The 18037-nt window shown below is 51.7% G+C and overlaps 1 protein-coding gene and 1 pseudogene across 5 annotated transcripts in view; one reads left to right on the top strand and one right to left on the bottom strand.

The window, feature by feature from the left end:
• PLAAT3 (phospholipase A and acyltransferase 3) overlaps positions 1-17418 on the top strand; it is a 37659-nt gene extending 20241 nt beyond the window's left edge. For all 5 annotated transcript variants that reach the window (XM_043581486.1, XM_043581483.1, XM_043581484.1 and 2 more), the window contains 3 exons: positions 1647-1749; positions 9550-9818; positions 17145-17418. In XM_043581486.1, coding sequence (XP_043437421.1) covers positions 1647-1749; positions 9550-9818; positions 17145-17246 — 474 coding nt within the window. In that variant the 3' untranslated portion in view covers positions 17247-17418. The remainder of the gene's footprint in view (positions 1-1646; positions 1750-9549; positions 9819-17144) is intronic.
• On the bottom strand, positions 4581-5135 carry LOC122482874 (annotated as a pseudogene).
• Positions 17419-18037: the final 619 nt, after the last annotated feature.

The following is an 18037-nucleotide window of genomic DNA, read 5'->3' as shown; positions in this document are numbered from 1 at the left end:
ATAAATCGCAACCATTGTCCATTGTTCTGAAGTAGGTTCCCAGTAAGGTCGGGGAGCCTTCTTTTTGGCAGACTATTTACAATCACTGCAGAAGACAACATGATTTATCCATAACGTTTCTGTGAAAAGATTTTTTTCCCTGTCATATGTAATAGTTCTTTGCAGTTTTAATGTTTGTATAAATAGAAATGAACTTGCCATTGACCTTGCTTTGTAGCCTTGTGGAGTTGTGATTGGCTAGTCCCACTAACCTTTGTTTTTATCCCCAGGGAGGCCATGCAAGGGTGAGTCCTCCCCATCGCATCCTTGATGAAATCTCTGTCAGGTCCGTGGAGCTTAACGGTGGAATGTGGGCGAGCCCCTGTGGGTCTGCCCACCAAGGGCAAGCAGGCCAGAGGCTCCCACCCCCCCAGATCCTTCACTCGCTGAAGACTAAAGGGATTTTCCTTGCTCATTAAAGAGATTTAAGATTGGCTTGGACCACAGAAGCTTGTCACCCCTGATTCTGGTCCAAATCGAATGCTCCCACCCCCAGCACTTAGCATAGGGTCTGTTGCTGGTCCGTCAATAATGCTAAGGCAAGTGATCTCGAACCTCTCTGAAGTTTTCTCCGGCTCTGCCCCACGCGCCCCAGCAGGGTAGGGCTCCCAGTGGCATTTCCCTGGCACACACGCACCCACTCACCCCTGCGTGCACTCCTTGTGAGGCAATAAGAAGTATAATTTTGGGTTTTTGTCCCCAATTCCTGGCACGAGGCTTCTAAAACCCTTGTAATTTCCTGACTGACAGGAGAGAGAGGAGAATCTTTCATTATTCTTAACAAGCCCCTTCCACCCGCACTGGAGTTTCTGCTCATGAGGTGATGAGAGTTCAGAGCTGGAGGAACTGACCTGATTAGAGGGCTGGAAATTTCAGCCCCACCTCTGACCTCCTGGGAGGGGAGAGAGGCTGGAGAGCGAGATCATCGCTAAGGACCCATGAATGAATCAATCATGCCTGTGTAACTAACGCAGCCTCCGTGAGGACCCTAACCTAAGGGGTTCGGAGAGCTTCTGGGTTGGTGAACACAGGGAGGTGCTGGGAGAGTGGCACCCCGGATGGCTGTGTGCGTCCCACATGCCTTCCGGGTGCGGCGTGTCTCTGCCATCTGGCTGTTCTGAGTTGCATTCTTTATAACAAACCGGTGACCTAGTAAGTGAATGGTTCCTGAGTCCTGTGAGCCATTCTAGCAAATTATAGAACCTGAGGAGGGGGATATGGGAACCCCTGATTTATAGCTGGTTGGTCAGAAGCGCAGGTGACACCCAGGATTTGTGACTGGCAGCTGAAGTGGAGTTGGCGGGGGGCAGCCTTGGGGGACTGAGCCCTTAACCCGTGGGGTCGGTGTTAACTCTGGGCAGTGAGTGTCGGAATCGGCGTAAATTGTACGACATCCAGTCCATTTCCACCGAGGATGGAATGGCTTGGTGTGGAAAAACCACATCCAGAGACATACCAATTCTTGGTCAGGCCCAAGGCCAGGTTGCGGAGTACCTAAGAGACACCCTCCCAATTTGACAGCCTCTGGCAAGGGACCCCAGCCTCTGCTACCTGGTTCCAAGGTCTCACTTGTGCCACCTCTAACAGCCCTGTTCTTGACTTTGCAGCCAGAGCCCAAAGTTGGAGACCTGATTGAGATTTTCCGCCCTTTCTACAGACACTGGGCCATCTACGTTGGCGATGGATACGTGGTCCACCTGGCACCCCCAAGTAAGGGCGCTGAGGGCCTCCGCTGTGCTGGGGCTGGGAGGAGAGGGAGATGGGCGGCTGTGGGCAACAGGTGACCTCAGCTCCCCGCCTGGTGGCTGGTTCCTGAGTGCTGCGGGGAGGCAATCTGGTGTGAGGCAATGGTTTTCAAACTCTGCCCCTTGGGACCCTAAGGGTTCCCTGTAGGGGCTGAGATGGGCTTCCAAGGGGGTGGCTCTGCTTTTGTGTTTTGTTTTTGTTTTTGTTTTGAGAGAGAGAGAGAGAATGTGAGCAGGGGACAGGGGCAGACAGAGAGGGAGAGAGAGAGAGAATCCCAACCAGGCTCTGAGTTTAGTGCAGAGCCTGACACGGGGCTTGATCCCACAACCCTGGGACCATGACCTGAGCCAAAATCAAGAGTTGGATGCTCAACTGACTGAGCCATGCAGGCGCCCAGAACACATTCAACTCTTTTTCTTTTTTTTTTTTTTTTAACATTTATTTATTTTTGAGACAGAGAGAGACAGAGCATGAACGGGGGAGGGGCAGAGAGAAAGGGAGACACAGAATCGGAAGCAGGCTCCAGGCTCCGAGCTGTCAGCACAGAGGCCGACGCGGGGCTTGAACTCACGGACCGTGAGATCATGACCTGAGCCAAAGTCGGACGCTCAACCGACTGAGCCACCCAGGCGCCCCAACACACTCAACTCTTAAGTGTAAAGCTCCCTGAGAGAGCATGGGCTTTTGGGCAGCAGGTTCGGTGGCGAACCTAGTTTCTGGTCTTCAGTCTCGGTTTCCTTTTCTGTAAACTGAGGCTAAGAACACTTCACCGGGAGAATCGTTGTGACGGTCCCCCATCACTTTTCTTACACTTTTTTTTTTCGCTTAAACTGAGGTATAACATAAATATAGTAAAGTACAGAAACATAGTAAAGCGTATGGTCAGTGAATTAAAAAAAAAAAGTCTCCATCCGTGTGACAGTGACCCAGATCAAGATCTGGAACATTCCCCCTACCCTAAGAGGCTCCCTCTTATCACTGCCCCACCCCCACCCCCAGGGACGATCGCTATTGTAGCTTCTCTTGCCATAAATCAGTTTTGCCTGCTCTAGACCTTCATGTCAGAAGAGCTGCATAGTCTGTGCTCCTTTGTGTCTGGCTTCTTTCCTTCAGCCCGTGAGAGTCATCGGCTTGTGAGGAGCAAGTTCTTTATCATTGCTGGGTGTTTTCTGTTATGTGAATACACCTTGGTTTGCTATCCGTTCTCCCGCTGATGGACATTGGATTGGTTCCAGTGTTTGGCTGCTATGAATACAGTTGCTGTGGACATTCTTGGACAAGTCTTTTGCCCCCGCCCTCCCCCTTCCTCTAACTAATGGCCTCACCCTGTAATTACAGAGAAACCAGAAGTAACCAGAGTATAGGTCATCTTCCCCAGCCCCGGTGAACCAAAACCCCCAATATCTGCACCCATATCATCTGCCTTTTCTTCTGCTAAAATGCAAAAAGTGCCCCTGTCCTAAGGTTTAAAAGGCCAGCCTCTGCATGGGGGTCCTAGACCCCCTCTCTTACTTTCATGAGCACTTTGCTCCTCAAATTCCTCACCTCCTGTATTATCATGGTCCCCCTCTCTACTAGGTTATTCCAACTGGTGTAGGAACCACGGTAATAGCTCTGTTGATGAAATGAACAACGCTCCCCCGCCCTCCCCATGTCTTCTCTAGATAACTCCCTGTAGAGCGAATCTTTGATTGTCTACCATGGCCATCAACGCGTCTTCACTTGCCCGTCCCTCTTCGGTTCCCTCCACTGGGCTGTCTCTTTGTTTAGCCCCCTCCCGAAGTAGCCCTTCTCACAGCTACTGAAAGACCTTTCACATCTTGACAAAGCTAAAGGTCCATTTTCTCGTCAAAACTTACTAGGCTTCTCTGCAGCATTTGATGCGAGCAACCTCTCTCTGGTCTTCACCCAGCACCCGTCTTTCTTCCTCTCTCCCTGGGCCCTCCTTTCATGGTCTCCTGTGTGGGTTCTTCATCCTGTCCCATATCCCTCATCCTTACTCTCCCCAGGTGACCTCCTTGGGCCCCTGGCTTCCGGCACTTTCTATTGGTGGATGTTTCCTAAGCCCATACCCGCAGCTTAGGCCTCCCCGCTCAGCTTCAGCCTTGTATATAGCCTCTTGACCACTTGGCATCTCCACTTGGGTGTCCAGCACATTGAACTTGACACGCCCTGAAAGTCTCCAGTGGATGGCACTACCCAGCTTCTGGAGCCCAAAATCCAGGCGTCATCCTCAATCCTTTTCACCCCGCATCTGATCCACCAGGAAAGCTGGTTGCCTTTATCTCCAAGACAGACCCCGGGTCTGATCACTTCTCACCGTCTCCACTGTCGTGCCCTGGGGTAAGCTACCGTTCTCTCATCTGAAGCTTCCAGCTGGTCTCTCTGCCTCTCGCCCGCTTGTGGTCCGTCCCTCCTTCCCTGGGCAGCCAGCATGATCATTCTAAAGTATAAATCTGATTATGTGACTTCTCTCCTTAAAATTCCTCCCCCCTCTCAGTTCAAGTTTAATAGAAACAACAAAAGATCAAAAGCGATGCCCCACTACCGTGCAGATCAGTTGGCTTGCCCCATAGCACAGCCTGAGCTGTGACCAGGAAGAAAGGGAGGAAGGCTGGCCCGAGGAAGAAAGGCTGGCCTCCCCAGCCCCTGCAGGAAAGGCCTGTCCTATCCCAGTACCAAATCTAAAGTCTTGTGTTTTAAGCATGACAATAGTACAAAAGAGGTTTTGTTTTCATGGCCGCCCACTGCAGCCCGGCCTGAAAATGACCCAGCGCTCGCCTCTGCTTAGAGAATTATTCTTTGCTCTTCTGGACATCGGGCTTGACTGTATCACTGTCAGGCTTTCAGCCAGCTGGGCCCCCCCCCCCCCATGCTTGTCAGTAAACTGGGAGGCCTGAACGAGTCTCAGAGTCTCATCCACAGAGCGGCCGACAGGGAGGTCATTCACGTGATGTGCCGAAGGATTCCTTCATGATCAATGATAAAGAGGCCCCTGAACGAGACGCCTCGATCAGCCTTGAAGACTCCATTGTCCTGAGCGATGGTACCCTAGGGGTGTGATACCTGGGTCCCAGTCCTGGGTGTGTGGATCCACGACAGAAATGAGAGTCCACAGAAGCACCAATCACTTGCAATCGAGTTTCTTACATTCTCCCGTCCTGTCACTGACAGCAAAGATCTCCGTGGGGAACGCGAAGGTGAAAAGACAAGACAGTAGAAGAAGAACACAGCGTAGATTTTCCTTTGTGGTCAGAGAGGCTGATGCCTTTGAACTGGCCATCTGGCATAACGGCCGTGGCTTTGTACTTGGGGGCAGGGTGCCCAGTTTTGGCATTTCCTGAAGCCATCTTGCTCTCTGCCCCTAACCACTCTCGAGCACCAGAGCTCACCTGGATGCCTCCCCCTTCATGGCACCCTAAGTTGAGTAGGGCAGGTCCCCGGGAGGGGGGGAGGATGAGGAGAAAGTGCCAACCGGGGTGTGGGAGTGCTTCTCACCAGCTCTGAGACAACGTGCCAAAGACCAGTTGGGAAGAAGATGCCCCTTAAAATTCTTTTTTTTTTTTAATTTGTTTTAAGTTTATTCATTTTTGTGAGAGAGAGACAGAGCATGAGCAGGGGAGGGGCAGAAAGGGGGGGGGGTGCGGGACACAGAATCCAAAGCAGGCTCCAGGCTCTGAGCTGTCAGCACCGAGCCCGATGTGGGGCTCGAACTCACGAACCGCGAGATCATGACCTGAGCTGAAGTCAGATGCTTAACTGACTGAGCCACCCAGGTGCCCCAATCCTTTTTTTTTTTTAAATGTTTGTTTTTGAGAGAGAGCAAGAGAGAGAGTGCGAATGAACAGGGGAGGGGCAGAGAGAGAGACAGAGGGTCCGAAGCAGGCTCTGCGCTGACAGCAGAGAGCCTGATGTGGGGCTCGAACTCACCTGAACTGAAGTCGGAGGCCTAACTGACTGAGCCACCCAGCCACCCCCAAATTCTTGATCGGCTCTTCCATGACACATAGAATAAGACTCAAAGTTTATACTGTGGCCCATGAGGTCCGGTGTGGTCTGGCCTCTGCTTGCCTCTCTGACCCTCATCTTTCTCTCCCCTCCTCCTGGGTCTCTGGATTGCAGCCACACCGGCCTCCCTGCAGCCTCTGGAGCACACCACACTCTTCCTTCTGGAGGCCCTTGCCCTTGCCCTTCCTTTTGCATGTGGTGCTCCTTCCTGGATCTCAGCACAGCTGCCTTGCCCCCATCATTCCAGGCTCCACTCGACGCCCATTCCCTGGGGTGGACCTCCCCTTCCCGAGCCTCCCCTCTCCTGTAATCCTCTCCTAGTCATCATCTCCTGTAATATTTCACCTAATCTAATCCAGAGCATTTTCACTACCTAGAAGTACCTGCTTTTGTGTATTTGCTCCTTATCGGGGTGAGTCCTCTCACTGGAATGTGAGCCACTTGAGGGGAGGCACCCTGTCCAGTTCATGCCACTCTCTCCAGCACCTTGGACAAGGCCCGGCACACAGGAGGGCCTCCGTGTTGCACAGTGGATGTACCTGGTGGACAGGAGACAGGGGAGGGCATGGCAGGGATCCTGGGGACAGGTGTGTGTCACGGGTCATTGGGTGGGTGATGCTCCTTTAATGGGAAAAGTTGCTTCCACATGTATCTTATGAGAGCTATGCAGGAATCTTGCCAGATAGGTCAGGACTGACCTCATGCTACTCAGGAAATGGTAGAAATCAGAGTTGGAAGGAAGCATGGAGAACGACCCTAATGATAGTGGCAGCTGACACTTGCTGGGCACTCCCCCTGTTCCAGGCACCAGAGAAGTCACCTTACATGGCCAGGTCTGATCATCTTGCAGCCCCCACTGCGGTACAGTAGGGACAGAGAGGGCTGTTATTGTCACTGTTCTACAAGGAATTGGAGACTCTGAGAAGTTAAGCACCTTGCCCAAGGTCACACAGCAGATAGAGGTAGAGGTGGGAGTTGAACTCTGGCTGTCTGACTCTCCATTCTGGGCCTTTAAGCATGATGTTATACTGCCCAGTCTGATATTTCCCCCAGTTCGGTCATCAAATGTGTGCCGTACGCATGTGCCCTTTCTATGATTGATTAATTAATATTTCCTTTTTTTTTTTTTTAACGTTTATTTATTTTTGAGACAGGGAGAGACACAGCATGAACGGGGGAGGGGCAGAGAGAGAGGGAGACACAGAATCGGAAGCAAGCTCCAGGCTCCGAGCCATCAGCCCAGAGCCTGACGCGGGGCTCGAACTCGCGGACCGGGAGATCGTGACCTGAGCTGAAGTCGGACGCTCAACCGACTGAGCCACCCAGGCGCCCCAATATTTCCTTTTTTTAAAAAAAGATTTGTTTTTAAGTTTATTTATTTTGAGAGAGAGAGAGAGCGAGCACGAAGAGGGAAGGGACAGAGAGAGAGAGAGGGAGAGGGAGAGGGAGAGAGAATCCCAAGCAGGCTCCCTGCTGTCAGCACAGAGCCCAACGCAGGGCTCAATCCCACACACCATGAGATTGTGACCTGAGCAAAAAATCAAGAGTCGGATGCTCAGCTGACTGAGCCACCCAGGCATCCCACTTAATTAATATTTTCTTTAATGGCTAACTTAAAAATTTTTTTTTAATGTTTATTTATTTTTGAGAGACAGAACGCGCGAGCAGGGGAGGGACAGAGAGAGAGGGAGACACAGAATCGGAAGCAGGCTCCAGGCTCCGAGCCGTCAGCGCACAGCCTGACGTGGGGCTTGAACTCACGATCCGTGAGATCATGACCTGAGCCGAAGTCTGACGCTTGACCGGCTGAGCCACCAGGCGCCCCTTTGATGGACTAACTTTAAAAACAGAAATTAATCCTTTGAAAAGGACCTTTAAATTACGATGTGTGTTTGGGTGTCAGTTTTGGTATGTAACTGGGGACTCCCACCGTGTTGGCTCAGCAAAATGAAGTGACAGGTCGGGACCACTCGGCGATGGAGCCAGAATGAGTCTCATTGTCAGCCAGGGCCCTATTGTACCACCCACCAGGGTACCCACCTCTTTTATTTACTCCAATGGCTCCCTCAAACACCTCCTGCCCTATTGGTAGCCAGTCTGAACTCCCCCGGTTTTCTAAATTCTCAGGATTCTACTCAGGGCAGAGGGGTTTAGTCCTCTTTGGAAAGCCCAAGCAGCGTAGGACCTGGAATCTGATCAGCCCCTCCTGGCATTGCTTGTTGCTGTCGCACGGTGTCACAATGGAAGACAGTTCCCGCCCAGCCTAACAGGGTGCGTCCCCTGCCAGGAGGAGCCTTGGAGATCCCATCCCAGCAGGGCCACAGAGGCCCTCTGAGAGAGACTGGGTCCCTCCGGGGTCCACCTCTTTGGTGTGCACCCGCTTTTTTAGCCGTCGTACGCAAAGCATGCTCGCACTGTGTAGGTTGGCCGCCTTGGGGGGAGATGGCCAGTCTCTGTGCTGACATCAGCCTCCCCTCCCCACCCTCCTGGTCCTTGTATTGACCCTAGACTGCCTTTCTTTGAGGCAGTTTTATGGTTTTAAAAATGTCTAATGTTTATTTTTGAGAGAGAGAGGGAGGGAGGGAGGGGCAGAGAGAGAGGGAGACACGGAATCTGAAGCAGGCTCCAGGCTCTGAGCTGTCGGCACAGAGCCCGACGCAGGGCCCGAACCCACAGACCGCAAGATCATGACCTGAGCCGAAGTTGGATGCTTAACCGACTGAGCCACGCAGGCGCCCCTATTTTTTTTTAATTAAAGTATAGTTGACACACGATGTTGCATTAGCTTCAGGTGTGCAGTGAAGGGACAAGTCTGTCCGTTCCGCTGTGCTCACCGCAAGTGTAGACGCCATCCGCCCCCATAAGAGGCCACTACGACATCCCTAATGACACTCCCTGTGCTGTGCCTTTTATCCCCATGACTTCCTCACCCCGTAACTGGAAGCCTGTACCTCCCACTCCCACCCCACCCCTGCTCCTTCCCCTCTGGCGACCACCGTTTCATTCTCTGTCTTATGGGTCTGTTTCTGCTTTTCGTTTATTTCTTTAGTCATTTGTTTTGTTTTTTAAGTTCCACATGTAAGTGAAATTATACGGTATCCATCTTTCCCCGTCTGACTTCTTTCGCTTCGCGTCATACCCTCAAGCTCCACCCGTGTGGTTGCAAATAGCAAGACCTCATCCTTTTTTTTTGTGGCTGAGTGATATTCCACAGGCAGTTTGATTTCTGGAGCTTTGGTGTCCCTTCCAGGCCCTCAGCCTCGGCCGGGGCCGTGCCAGTGCACCCAGTGGGCCTCCCTGGCACCGCGTCTCGAGGAACCGCTTCCAGAAGTCTGGGAGCTACAGATCCACCTTTTCTGCAGTAATCAGCCTTGTATTTGTCCCGGGAGCGCATCCCTGCTGGACTCCCAGAAGGGTCATACTCTATTCCCCTAGGGAGATGGCTGTGCTCAGGGCCCATATTTTGCACAGCCAAGAGGGCCCCTGAGGAGTCACGGGGTCAGCTTCTCTGGGTCCAAAAAAAAAAAAAAATCACAACAAATCCCAAAACTTGACCACTCCACATTTCAGATAAGGAAACCGGGGCCCAGAGACTGCAAGTACCTTCCCCAAAGCCACACAGCAGGTGTCTGGCCCTGCTCTCCGTTCCCTCCCACATCTGCTCACGCTCTTGTGGATGGTGCCAAGGGCCTGTGGACGGACCCCGACGGGCCTGCCCGGGACCGATCCCTCTGTCTCCTCTTTGTGAACCCTCAGGTGAAATTGCGGGAGCGGGCGCGGCCAGCATCATGTCCACCCTGACTGAGAAGGCCGTGGTGAAAAAAGAGCTGCTGGATGACGTGGTCGGGAGAGACAGGTACCAGGTCAATAACAAACACGATGACAAGTACTCGCCGCTGCCTCCCAGCAAAATCGTCCAGCGGGCGGAGCAGCTGGTGGGCCAGGAGCTGCCCTACTCGCTGCCCTGTGAGAACTGCGAGCACTTTGTGAACGAGCTGCGCTACGGCGTCGCCCGCAGCGATCAGGTGCGTCCCCAGCCTGTGTCCCCGTCCCCCGGAGCCGGGCCATTCCCTCAGCTGACTGTGGCTGGGCGTCAGGCACAAAGACGATGAAGCAGTAGAGGCAGAATCCCAGCCGTCGTCAGCCGCTGCCTTGATGGAATCCTGTGTTTTGAATAACCTTCTTCTTTTTTTTTTTTTAAGTTTATTTATTTTGAGAGAGGGGAGCACAAGTGGGGGAGGGGCAGGGAGAGAGAGAGAGAGAGAGGGAGAAACCCAAGCAGGCTCCGCACTGTCCGCGCAGAGCCCGACACGGGGCTCGAACTCACGAACCGTGAGATCATGACCTGAGCCACCCAGGGGCCCCAACACTATTCTTCTTTTATCCACTTAGAACTTTGCTAAGAGTGAAGAAAGCGCACGGTAGAATTTTCCTGTGCCCAGGAATAATTCTGGGGCTTCGCGCGGGGGAGCTGTGTAGTCTAACCGGCTAATTTTCTGTGCTCTAACAGAATTTCAGTCTGTCCGCTTAAAAAAACAAAAAGGCAGATTTCTTCGCCTTTCTAACGAGGGACAGCTTTTTCTCTTTCATGCTGTTCTCCTTGAAGACCTGTGTGTGCTCACACCACGTGGCCCTTTTTTGTGATCAGAGCTCCCATAATTCAGCGCGGAGCCTGGGCTCACCCAGCAGCCCTGCGACTAGGAAATGCTCGGTGGTGGCCGTAGTGCTGACTCTCTCAGGCTGGTCACTACCCGCCCCCCCACCCCCACCCCATCCCCCGTACAATGTGCACTATCAGAACTAACTAGAGACCACTTTCTTGCATTTGATGATACCCTTTGATGCCTCACGGACCACGCTCGCAGTCAGGCTATTGTGGTTTTCCTTGACAAAGTACCTTTTGTCCGAAGCCGCTGCCTCAGCATTTGCCCTCACTCTGTGAGGTTCTGTAGAGAACTGGGGGCGCGTTGTGCCTCCTGCATCATCTGAAACTGTTTGTCCCACCCGGACAGATCCGTTGAGCGAGGAAAACGCTGGGGACAAGTGCTTTCGGGCAGGTTCCATAACAGAGAAGCACAGCTGTCACAAGGCCATGCCGGATTTCCTCCAGGAGGAAGGCTAAAGGTTGGCTCGTAGGCAAATGTCAGGTCAGCAGCTTCATCCGGACTCCGTCGTCACGCCTTCTGGCTGCTGGGAACGGCGGTTCTGGGTACCACGCTCGTGACGTCAGTGATGCGGGCGTATTTCCTGACACCGCGCACAGCTATGGTGGGTCCATTTATGGCCCACGTAAGCCTGGGCAGCACCAAGATGTATATATTTTTCACCATCGAAGACCTCTAAGTTCTTCTCTCCAGGGGGTCATGTAGGAGTTTGGGCAGCCACAGCATCCAATCCAGGCAGCCTGTGAGCTTAGGCGGCAAGGGCATCGTTGACCGTGTTGGGTAAGCGTGTTCGTTTTGGGTATCAAGTTCATAGTTTCCGTCCTTTTTATTCCTGCAATTTTTGGCACGTTGTCCTCATTGGACTTCTTGGCCTAAAAGCGAGGATCGAAAATCGTGGTCTTTGCTGTCCCTGGTTCTGCTTCAACACCTGACTTGGTTTGTGGGTGAGATTTCTTGATCCCTGTTCATGATGCTTTTTCCTGCCTTCGTTGGGAAAAAGCACAGTGTTGCTGATTTGGGGCATTGTGTCTTCATTGGGGACAGTGGCTGTGAGCGGAAGGGAGGGCTGGCTCTCCCTTTGCTTTGTCACGGGAGCCCGTGCCCCCAGAGTTGCGCCTGGATAGTGCTGGAAATGGGAAGAGGCCGAACTTTCTCACGGTTTCTTGCTGATCTGAGTTGTTTCCGCTGAGTTTTGTTACCTTCAGTGTTGCTGCTGCACCTGATAACACGTGAAGGGCGGAACGGTGGCTGTGAGGACACGGTGGCTTAGAAGCTGGGAAAGAAACTGGGGAAAGGGCCACTGGATACGTCGGCTCTGCAGCCGGAGTGTACATTAGGGCAACTGACTTCTGTGTTGGGGGTGTTTTTTTTTTTTTTTAATGTGTATTTATTTATTTTGAGAGAGAGAGAGCAGGGGCGGAGCAGAGAAAGAGGGAGAGAGAGAGAATCCCAAGCAGGCTCTGTGCTGTCACTGCAGAGCCCAGTGCGGGATTCCAACCCATGAACCATGAGATCATGACCTGAGCAGGAACCAAGAGTTGGACATGCAACCGACTGAGCCACCCCGGCGCCCCTTGGGGGTGTTTTCTAAGCTTCAGAGTACATCCTCAACACTCACTAACAGAGGCTTTTTATCGACACCGAAACGAAGGTCTTAACCTCCATAGAGCTCATCTATGGCCACCATGTTTCAGCTCAGTGGCAGACTGTCGGGTTCTCAAATTATACAAGGAGAGTGCTGTGCACATCAAATGGACTTGAATGTTGAGGTGAAAAAAGAGCTGGGGCAGCAGATCTAATTCCTGAAAGCTCATTAGAAGTAGACAGAGTCCTGTCGTCTGGAACACCAATAGCAAAGCTGAGTGCACTCTTAGGCACTTGAGACAAACCAGGTTGAAGGGCAGAGGTCAGAGGTAAGGGGAAGGTTTCCAACAAAGTGAAGGATGAATCTGAGCTCTGTGTGTGTGTGTGTGTGTGTGTGTGTGTGTGTGTGTGCGTGCGTGCAGGCATGCAGGAGCTCTCAGTGGCCCCGTCACAAAGCCAGACTATCACAACAGCAATCATTTAACCACATGCTTCTGTTCGATCAGTGTAACACATAGTTGTCTGTGTGATGCATCAGTGACGTATTCCCGTGGCTGTTTGCTGGGATGTCACGTGTGTGTCTTCCTGAAATGCCCATAGTCTTTGCCTCACCTATGGGATCGCTTCCCCATCACCTTCCTGCCTTTCAAGTCTTGTAGACATGGCGTCGGCATTCCAAGTGGGTGCAGAAGGGTTTCGAGGCAGGTTTCTGAGCTAACTGTGGTTGCCTCTATTTTTTTGTCTTTTGTTGTTGTTGTTTCTGGAGAAGTCTTTGAAATTTAATTTTTAATCTTTCCAAGTAATGCATGCACATAATTTGTAAAGACAACCAGGGCTCAGGGTACCCTACCCCACACCTCTCTACTCCTCCCCATCCCCCCCCAGCAGCCACTCTTCTCTCTGAGTTTGGCATTTACCTATTTCTGAATTTCTTGTATTATATTTCTTCTTATTATTTTAATGTTTATTTAGTTTTGAGACAGAGAGACAGAGAGACAGAGAGAGAGAGAGAGAGAGAGAGAGACAGGGCATGAATGGGGGAGGGACAGAGGGAGAGGGAGACAGAATCTGAAGTAGCTCCAGGCTCCAAACTGTCAGCACAGAGCCTGACGGGGGGCTTGAGCTCACCGACGGTGACATCATGACCTGAGCTGAAGTTGGACACTTAACCAACTGAGCACCCAGGCTCCCCATTATTTAAAAAAATTTAAAAACTAAGTTTATTTATTTATTTTGAGAGAGACAGAGAGAGAGAGAGAGAGAGCGAGCGGGGGAGGGGCAGAGAGAGAGGGAGAGAGAGAGAGAGAGAGAGAGAGAGAGAGACTTCCAAGCAGGCTCCATGTCACAGCGTGGAGCCCAACATGGGCCTTGAACTCACGAACCATGAGATCATGACCTGAGCCGAAACCAAGAGTTGGACCCTTAACCAACGGAGCTCCCCAGGCGCCCCAGGGTTTCCTTTTTCCTCGAAGATAATTATTATCTCCTTTCATTGCTTAGTTTTCCTTGTACCTATTGTCAGTTCTCCCCACACTGTCTGATTAGTCCTCAGAACAGTTCTCCACAAGGGAAATCATGTCCAAGTAATCTATCGGTTCTAGGATGTTCTCTTTGGACACATGCATCCCCGAGATGGCCATTCTGCCATCAGTGCTGGTTGGCTCTTGGCTGACCGCATGGTTTTACCCCAGGATTTCCCTTTGCTGTCTTCCTTGGGATTTCCTTTGCCTTTCTCTTGGATCGGATACCCTGGTTCCATGATCTCTTCATTTCTTATTTCTCGGATTTTCTCTTAATTTACATAGACCACGTCCCTCAGAAGTTGCTTTAGGTTCGAAAGACAGTACATGAGATAACGGGGATGCTGAGGCACACCGCTCTTATCTGGTTTGGTTACTGTATAAGCTTCCTCTGGCTGCTGTCACAAATTACCACAAATTTAGTAGCTTAAAACAACCCAGAGTTACTGCCTTACCGCCGTGGAGGTCAGAGGTCTAAAAATGGTTTCACTGGGCTAAAAGCAAGGTGCCAGCAGGGCTGTGTTCTTTTCTGGAGATTCCGGGAGAGAATCTATTTTCTTGCCTTTTCTGGCTTCTAGAGGCTTCCTGCGCTGCTCGGCTTGAAGCCCATCCTCCGTGTTCAAAATCAGCAATTGTTGATTGAGCCTTTCTCACGTTGCATGACGCTGACTCTTCTGAGGCCCTCTTCCATCTTGTAAGGAACTTCATGGTTACACTTTGGAGCCCACGTGGGTAACCCGGGGTTAGCTCCCCTTTTTAGGGTAAGTTGACTAGCAACCTAATTCTGTCCGCACCCTTAGTTCTCTCTCGCCATGTAGCACAATATACTTACAGGTCCCTGGAATTAGGACATGGATGTCTTCAGGGGGCCATATTTCTGCCTCCAGGTTACTCTCTACAGCTGGCACAAGGCTGTTGTCCCGGGGACCTCCCCTCCCCATCATTCTGGAGAAATTCTCTTCTGTCCACTTTCGTACCGGAGCGCCCCCTCTTCTGCACCTCGTGTCTTCTTCCGTGGTTTACTCCCTTGTTCTGACGGGAACCTTCTTTAGCAGCTTCTTGAAAAAGGATGTATGGAAGGTACATTTTTGAAAACGCTGTGTTTCTGAATTATTTTGTTTTACCCTCGCACCTGATTTGATAGTTTGGATACGGAATTTCTAGTTTAGAAATTGTTTTACTCTAGAATTTTGGAGGCAATATTCCATTGTCTTCTTGCTTCCGGAATTGCCTTGGAGAAATCTAAAGCGATCCCAACTCTTGATCTCTTGATCTTTCCTCTCTTTCCTGTTTTTCTTCCCTGTGCTAGCATTTGAAGTATCTTTTCTTTACCCAATTTTCTTTATTATTATTATTATTTTTTAATATTGAGAGAGAAAGAGAGAGAGAGAGCACTAGTGGGGGAGAGGGGCAGAAGGAGAGAGGGAGAGAGAATTCCAAGCAGGCTCCATGCTCAGCCCAGAGCCCAAAGCGGGGGCTCGATCCCACGACCCTGGGATCATGACCTGAGCTGAAATCAAGAGTCGGACGCTCAACCCACTGAGCCACCCAAGTGCCTCTCTTTACCCAGTTTTCTAAAATTTCACAGTCGTGTGCCTTGGGGTGGGTCTACATTTATCCATCATGATGGGCCTCAGAACACCATTTCCATCTGAAAACCTGCCTCCCTTAGTCCATGGATTATTTCATTGTTAATTCTCCTCTGTGTTTCCTGTATTATCTCTTTCTGGAACGTCTATTATTCAGATATTGGCCTGCCTGGATTAGTCCCTCTTGTTTGCTTTGGCTTCTGTTTTCTTTGTCTTCATCTTTTTGCTCTTTAAAAAAACTTTTTTTTTTCTGAGAGATTTCCTCAACTTTATTTTTCAAACTTTCTATTGAGTCTGTCATTTCCATTGTGCTTTCTAAGAATTGTTTTTATTCTCTCAATATTCTATTATTTGTTATAGCACCGTGTGTTATTTATTGGATGCAGTACGTCCTCTTATTCTCTAGCGATCATTTTTAAAAAAGATGTTTTCTTTCCTACATATGGTTTCTGGGTGCCTGGGTGGCTCATTCGGCTAAGCGTCCGACTCCTGATTTCAGCTTGGGTCGTGATCTCACGGTTCGTGGGTTCGAGCCCCACATCAGGCTCCGTGCTGACAGTGTGGAACCTGCTTGAGGTTCTCCCTCTCCCTCTCTCTCTCTCTGCCCCTCCCCTGCTCTCTCTCTGTCTCAAAATAAATAAACTTTAAAAAACTAAACCTAGCTATTAAAAAAAATAGATACGGTTTCTGGTTCCCTAGATTGTTTTTTGTTGGTTTTGCTCTCTGTCTCCTGTTTCAGAGTCTTCCTCAGATGTCTGGTATCCTGGTCGTATGCTCATGACTCAGGGTGGGTGGTTTCCTACAGAATGGAAATTCTGAGTGAACTGAGAGGGGACAGTGGCTTGCTGACTTTGAGTTTCACTTCTGGGTGACATAGGTGGACAGTCTGTTGGGGAATCTTCGTATTGGTATCTTTTGTTTCTACTTGGGCTGGTCAGATTCCCCGGGAAAGTTTTCCTGACTCTTGTGTGATGGGTCAAGTTCTGGGAGCAGAGAGGGGCAGGAGGGCCAAGGGTCTCCCCTTTAGCCTGTTTCTGGTCTCTCCATCCCTTGTTTTGGGCACATCCTCATGTGTGCTTCTGGATTTCCAGAAGGCCCCCAAGTCTTCTGTTTCACCGTCGGCAGAGAATAAACTTTCAGACTTCCGCTGTGGTTAAGGAGGGGTCCGGGGACCTAGCCGCAGAGCTCTCTCTCCTGTTTCCGGAGGTATTTGACATTGCCAATAGGTGATCTTTCCTGAAGATCCTGTTGTACAACTCGGCTGGATCCTCAACTTTTCCCGCTGCCGCCTTAGAATGTAGAGTTCTGTGGGTCCCTTGTGGAATTATGCCTAAAACGAGTGCCTTCCTTTTGGTTAAGTGTCAGGAGAGAGTGAAATTTGACACACGTTCACTTTTTACCCCGAAATCTACTCTGACTTTTGCGACACTTTTCTCCTCCCCTAGTACAAGCAATACGAGTCAGCAATCCTAATAAGTATGACATCACTACTGCTCGTAGTCGGGGGCTCATATAAGAACTCAGAGAGAGCATCTCTGTGCCTGGCAGAACCGGGCACGGGGGTGCAGCCAGGCACAAGGCAAGGGAGACGGGGGAGGTCCTGGCTCTCATGAAGGTCAAGGTTGGCATACTGACCATTCAACACGAGTTCCTGCCCCGCTTTGCACTCGCTTCAGGGGCTCCCCGCAGCCACCCGGGCTTTGCCGCCCTGCCCTCCGCACAACCGCGCTCTGAGGGTTTATGTGCTTTCAATACCCACAGAGTGAATCGAGTTGCCCTTAGGCCCATGTGCGTTCCTGGCCAGCTGGCTCCATCCATCCGTTCTTTCCCCATCCAGCCCTCTTCTCCCCATTTCCCTGCCAATATCCGTTGACTCCCGAGTTTGTCGAGTGGGCCAAGGGGCACGTGAGTCTCCCGGAGCGGAGTTCTTGTCACAGGTACGGCCTGCACGCGGAGTCCCCGCAGAGTCTGATCTCCCCTCCGCTCTCTTGCAGGTCAGAGACGCCGTCGTGGCGGCTGGCATCGCCGGCGTGGGCTTGGCCGCCGTGGGCCTCATCGGAGTCATGTTCTCCAGAAACAAGCGGCAGAAGCAATGAGTGGGAAGGGGACCGTCCCAGCAGCAGTGGCTTTTGTACACACTCAGGGGGTCTTGTCGGGCCGGAGGTGTTGAGGTTTCGGTTTGCGGATTTCACGCTGTTTGATGATAAGGCTTATTTTCGCAGGATAAAATAAAGCCCAGTAAGGGAGGATTTTGCTGGAGGAAATACAGCAGGAGCTGCCTGGTGTGAAGTGTGTCGAGCGCACAGCCGGGCCCTGTTCCTTGTGCCCTTGGACCCTCTGGTGGTCTTCCCCGCCTTTGTCTTTGCCGGCTGCATTCTTCCCCTTGCAGGAAACAGGCCGACTCCTGAGCTCAAGTAATGGGCATCTCGGGTTGTGGGGAGACAGGCGAGCAGCCGGGGAGACGGACAGATGGACGTGACCGATGCGCGAGGACGGGACCCTTGGCCTGGAACTAGACCCGGGACGGCTTCTTCCGGGGCTCAGCAGCCGAGGTCTGCGGGTGGTCAGTGGAGCCAAAGCCCAAACCAAAGCCCGAACCAAACCTCTGCCCGAAGGAAACTCCGTGTGTGCTCTCACCGATGTTGTGACAACCCCCCTCGTCTCCCCCTGCTCCCCACACCTTTCCTCTGCCTTGTCGCCCCCAGCCCCCCGCGCCCCCCTTTCCTGGCCACTCGGGCTGGCCGTGTCCCCCCACCCCCGAGTGTTGGATCTTGCACCCCTCCCGCGGCCCCCTCTTCCCGTGGCCCCTCCGCTCCATGCCCCCCATCCACGGTGGCTCTCAGCTTTCACGCCCAGCCTGCCGCTTGGCCAGTCAGCCCTGCCCACG

Source organism: Prionailurus bengalensis, chromosome D1 (genome assembly GCF_016509475.1).
Source record: "Prionailurus bengalensis isolate Pbe53 chromosome D1, Fcat_Pben_1.1_paternal_pri, whole genome shotgun sequence".
Lineage (NCBI taxonomy): Eukaryota > Metazoa > Chordata > Mammalia > Carnivora > Felidae > Prionailurus > Prionailurus bengalensis.
This window is presented reverse-complemented; position numbering and strand designations above follow the sequence as displayed.